Below are 5,189 nucleotides of genomic sequence, written 5' to 3'. Positions count from 1 at the left end.
TGCAACTGTAGTTCCCTCTTCTTCTTCATCACGGTCAACACTCAAGGACAATTAAGTTACTATTTACTCTAGTTTGTGCTCCAAACTTTTAGAGTATCCATTCAATGCCATCACACACCTCCCATAATGTCACCTTATTTGACAACACCGTTGTATATTCATGCTGGTAGCTTCTTCACTGATCTGCGTCAAAGTGAACAACTCACATATTTCACGTGACATATATGAGTTACTGAACTCAATATTTTAGCTCTCCTTGACCGCCTGTGTAAAACTTGAAATAATTTCACCGTCACCCTGTGTCGCCCTAAGTCAAATTCACAGTTGTCTTGCCCTTTTCTGAATAGTCTCTTACATGTCCCACCACTATAGCACTCTGCCTCCTTCTGTACTTATCATCCACACTTTGCCATGTGTACTGCCATATCTACTTTCATTTTCTCCTCAACCTCATCCGTGTGGCATCCCTCGCTCAGGTATCCCTCACTTGGGCATGCCCTACCATATCCCAGTGGGACTTTTGCGTCTCTGGGTGGAAGGGGACAAGGATCTCTTTCCTAGCGCCGGCGGCACACCCTTGACTCTGGATGCCCCATTCCCCTTTATGATGGCTTCTCATGTGTTCTATGCGTCCGTCGCCTTGGCTCGGCACTGGTGTAGATTCTTGTGTGTTCGACTACCAAAGTTGGCTTTTCATACTCGCTTGGGTTCCTGGGGACGGTGGCGTTGCGGCCGGCAAGGTGTGCTTTTGGCTTGGGCAAAGCGTTTGTTGTGATCATCCATGTTTTGTGTGGCCGGATACTTTCCTAGCTCTCTGGAGAGCACCTCTTCTTACTGACGGTGCGGTGTCCATCGAGCCAGGACGAGAGTGTTGGGTCCCTCTTAGGTAACAAAGAAGGAAGGATGTCCCTCTTAGGTAACCGAGAAGGAAGGATCATTGTCATCCAAGCCTGGTGGAGTACGCTTGTTGGTGTTCTCCCTGGCAATCGGCGACTCCTTTGGCTATCTGGTCTTCTTAGTGATTTAGGATCTTGAGAGTGGTGGGCGACACACAGGCTAGTTGCGCTTACAATTATATTTCTTTTACTTGTTTTCTCTGTTGCTTTGTAAGCTACAATTCCAGCTCCATGTATTTTCCGGCCATTGTTATTTGTTGGCCTTGTGTAATCTCTGGCCAGTTGATGGCTTTGCTAATTCAAAGCCGAACTGTTCTTGGGTTGTCTTCTATAAAAAAAATGTTTCCCTCCCATTATTGCCCTTGCATTGTCAGAGTGAAACTAAAATGGCATTAGTAAAAAGAAAGGGTAAAACACAGATATCACATATCTCCACACCAAAAGCACATGATACCGAGACGCATGTCCTTCGGGACCCAAAAATTCACTCAGAAGGATGTAGCTAGGCGGACGTGAATTTGTGGCACTCAGGTCTTAGGGCACCGAGTCCTTCGCGCGTGCATTTATTTTTCGCTTTAATTTTCAAACTTTTATATCTTTTGAATGCAATGTTCAAATTAAGTTTTGTTTTCATATTCATGTTTCTCGCGACGAGGGCTTTCAAATAAGATTCATTTTGTATATGTTTTTAAATTTTTTGAAATAAATTTTATGTATCAACTTTTGAAACTTAGTAGTAGGGCCGCCCGATAAAATCATGATTTTTGTGCCGATGACCAATAAAAAAATCCTTCAAATTTTATCCATGAAACTTTGTAAGAGTGAGTGAAAAATCGCAAGTTTCAATTAGCAAATTGTAAGTTTCAATGATGGAAACATAAAACTTATTGTGCCCTTGTGCAGGATCCAATTACTTCGTGAATCGTGAGGCAATCAAGTGGCTTGGCAGGGCTTGGCAGATGCGTGCCCGGGCACCTGCATGCTCCTATGAATTTCCGGTATCTCGGTAGTTAAATAATATTATAGTAAGTCCATGATTTTCTAGAGACTACATTATAATAGGTGCATAGTTTCTGGAGAGATAATATTATTATCCTTCCAGTAAGTCGGTAGTTAAATAATATTATAGCAAGTACATGATTTTCTAGAGACTACAGTATAATAAGTCCATAGTTTTCTGGGGAGATAATATTATTATCCTTCTGGTAAGTCGGTAGTTAAATAATATTATAGTAAGCCCATGATTTTCTGGTGACTACACTTTAATAAGTCCATAGTTTTCTGGAGAGAGAATATTATTGTCCTTCCGGTAACTCGGTAGTTAAATAATATTATCGTAAATTCATGATTTTCTCAAGACTACACTATAATAAGTTCATAGTTTTCTGGAGAGATAATATTATTATCCTTGATATTAATATATTATAATTTTAGAATACCTGAAAACATTATCTCTTATCACGTACGTGGAAGTAAGCATTCAAGACCATATCAATTCGCCAGCTACCTGTAGGTTGCTTGCTTGACCCAACTTAATGGATGTGTCCACGAAGAAGCTTTGCATGCAAGTCGTGTGGCACGTGTACCTTGCTACTAGAACGTACCATGGATGGGAAATTGCAGCTGCTACCTACTCGTAATCTCTCTACTATATATACATCACGCGACCAATGTGTTATGCAAATCAAGTCTCACGCACAGCGCAACTTGCTAGCCTGTTAATCATCGAATATCATCGGCCGTACGTCCATCAGCTGGGAGAAGACCGTCCATTAATCGGTGAGTAGTAACTAGATGTGCAGCAATTAGTCTTGTTTAGTTTGTTGTTGAAATTCCTCACTGCATGCGTCAGTTGAGCTAGCTGTGTTGATGAGTTAAATGCACTAGAGGTCCTAAACATTTCATCGGTGTGTCACTTTAGTACTAATTCTTACAAACTGCACCTTTAGGTCCTAATTCTTTAGTAAATGGTTCACCCGAGGTCCTTTTTCACGAGCGCTCGTTGACCTGCCCGCGTGGCATGTTGACCCATGCCACGTCGACAGAGGGCCCAACCGGCTGGCGAGAAAAATATATTGGTGGTCCTAAAAGTTTCTGGGCAGTGTCACTTTAGTCCTACTTCTATCAAAATGCACGTTTAGGTCCTAATTCTATAGTAAGTGATTCACACGAGGTCCTTTTTCGCACGATCATTTGCAGACCTGCTTGGTTGAGCATTGACCCATGCCACGTCAATTTAGGTTCACTAGCAGATGTGGAACATTGCAAAGAATCCTAATTTTTTCACCGCTATCGTCCCGTAGCTATGTGATTTCCTCTACTCTACCACAATCACTAGCTGTAGGCATTAATTTAGTTCGATTTGCACTGTTTCGTTAAGTTCCTCAAACTGCTTGCTTCGATTTGGGGTTAGGTAGTAGGAGCTTGTGGAGGAGGCAGCGCGGCCGACGCTGCTACAACGCTCCTCTTCATCACCCGCTTCCATGCCGAGGAGCTTGCTGCCCCAGCCATGGCGATGGTGAGGGGTTGGGAAGTGTTAAGAGGGGGGATTACAAGGGGCTTTCTGTAAAAAAAAGAGCAACGACGACGGCCTCTAAGTTGACATGGCATGGGTCAACGCGTCACGCAAGCAGGTCAGCGAAAGTTCGTGCAGAAAGGACCTCACGTGAACCACTTACTATAGAATTATGATCTAAACGTGCATTTTGAAAGAAGTAGGACTAAAGTGATACTGCCCAGAAACTATTAGGACCTCCAGTGTATTTTTTTTTTGCCTGGCGGTTGGGTCCTCTGTCGACGTGGCGTGGGTCAATGCGCCACGCGGGCAGGTCAACGAGCGATCGTGAAAAAAGGACCTCGCATGAACCACTTACTAAAGAATTAGGACCTAAAGATGCATTTTGGAAGAATTAGGACTAAAGTAACACCCCGACGAAACTTTTAGGACCTTCGGTGCATTTAACTCTGTGTTGATCGATCTTAACCAGTGCGACGACGATGAGCTCCTCGGACGACGTCGCCGGTGGGTGCAAGAAGACTTCGTGGCCGGAGGTGGTCGGGCTGACCATCAAGGAGGCCAAGGAGATCATCATCAAGGACAAGCCTGACGCCGACATCGTCGTCGTGCCGGTTGGTTCGGCGGTGACCGAAGACTTCAGGCCCAACCGCGTCCGCATCTTCGTCGGCACTGTCGCCGAGATCCCCCACGTTGGCTAGTTGGATTGCCTTTGCTTGCTGTGGCCGGCATAGATGCTGGCTCATAAATAAATCAATAATGGAGGAATAAAAATGTATGGAAGTCATATGTTTGATCATTCAGTAATCTACAGGTTTGTGTGAACTGTGAAGTTCCGTCCATAGCTGATTGAGAAAAACTTATATCTGTACGTATTCTGCTTGGTTTGATCGTATTTTTCCGAGCAACCGAAGTTCTGAACTCAATTTTAATCATCAATTCACCACCAAGGAACAATTCCCCCCAAAAAGGAAGGTGTGTGAACTACTAGGAACCGGAATGAATTTGAAAATATAAAATATGCAAGTAAAGAAAATCATGATTTACATTAAACAACACCAAGTAGAAACCACCTCGGCAACGAAAAACATTTGGCAAAAAAACTGATCTATGCAATCTAGCCCAAGTCCAATCGAAGCATATTTTGAATACTCAAAAGCGATGTGCTTAGCCAAAAGGAACATATATAGAAAACAAGTGAACGTGTGATTCACACCAATTCCTATCGCAAAGAACGCATGTGATGTGACTAGGGTTTTCCGTAAATGCAGCCGCTGCTGCCGCTGGTTCCTCTCTCCTTCTGTTGTGTTTCCAACGTCAGAAAGGTGGAAGGGAACAGCCGTTTGAGGATTGATTATGGATTTTGGGCAGTCTTAGCCCTAGTTAGGGTTTAGTCTAGATGTCTAGTCGACGATAAGGAGGTGACGGCGTCACCTGCACCATAGAATAAGTCCTTCTAATCGTGATCTCGTTCTAGTGATGCTGATTAGCGCCAGTGGAAGGCATGTGAGCTTCGGTCTTGGCCAGATCTGGTGCCCGTTTGTTTTTGTGTTTCTTCTAGATGTTATACGATAGCGTCATTCAACGGAGTGGACGGGCGATGCTTCGCGTTTTGGTATTATGTCTGCCATGTTCCAAAAAGCACTGCCAAATTCGTTTTCGTTGGGAAGTTAGTGAGGTTAGGCCTCCCTGTTTCTGTCTGGACGAGTTGGGGATGGTTGTTTAGCCCTATCGGTGTTTTTTTTTCTATGGGAAGATGTTTTGTTTTCTCCGTCATC

The 5,189-nt window shown here is 43.7% G+C and overlaps 1 protein-coding gene across 1 annotated transcript; it reads left to right on the top strand.

Annotated features, from left to right (window-relative positions):
* Nucleotides 1–2,551: 2,551 nt before the first annotated feature.
* LOC123072338 (uncharacterized) lies at nucleotides 2,552–4,282 on the top strand. The gene is made up of 3 exons (XM_044495934.1): nucleotides 2,552–2,675; nucleotides 3,310–3,529; nucleotides 3,884–4,282. Exons 1-3 carry the CDS (start codon nucleotides 2,567–2,569, stop codon nucleotides 4,110–4,112), a joined length of 558 nt encoding a protein of 185 aa, XP_044351869.1. The 5' UTR covers nucleotides 2,552–2,566; the 3' UTR covers nucleotides 4,113–4,282.
* Nucleotides 4,283–5,189: the final 907 nt, after the last annotated feature.

Source organism: Triticum aestivum, chromosome 1A (assembly GCF_018294505.1).
Source record: "Triticum aestivum cultivar Chinese Spring chromosome 1A, IWGSC CS RefSeq v2.1, whole genome shotgun sequence".
Lineage (NCBI taxonomy): Eukaryota > Viridiplantae > Streptophyta > Magnoliopsida > Poales > Poaceae > Triticum > Triticum aestivum.
This window is presented reverse-complemented; position numbering and strand designations above follow the sequence as displayed.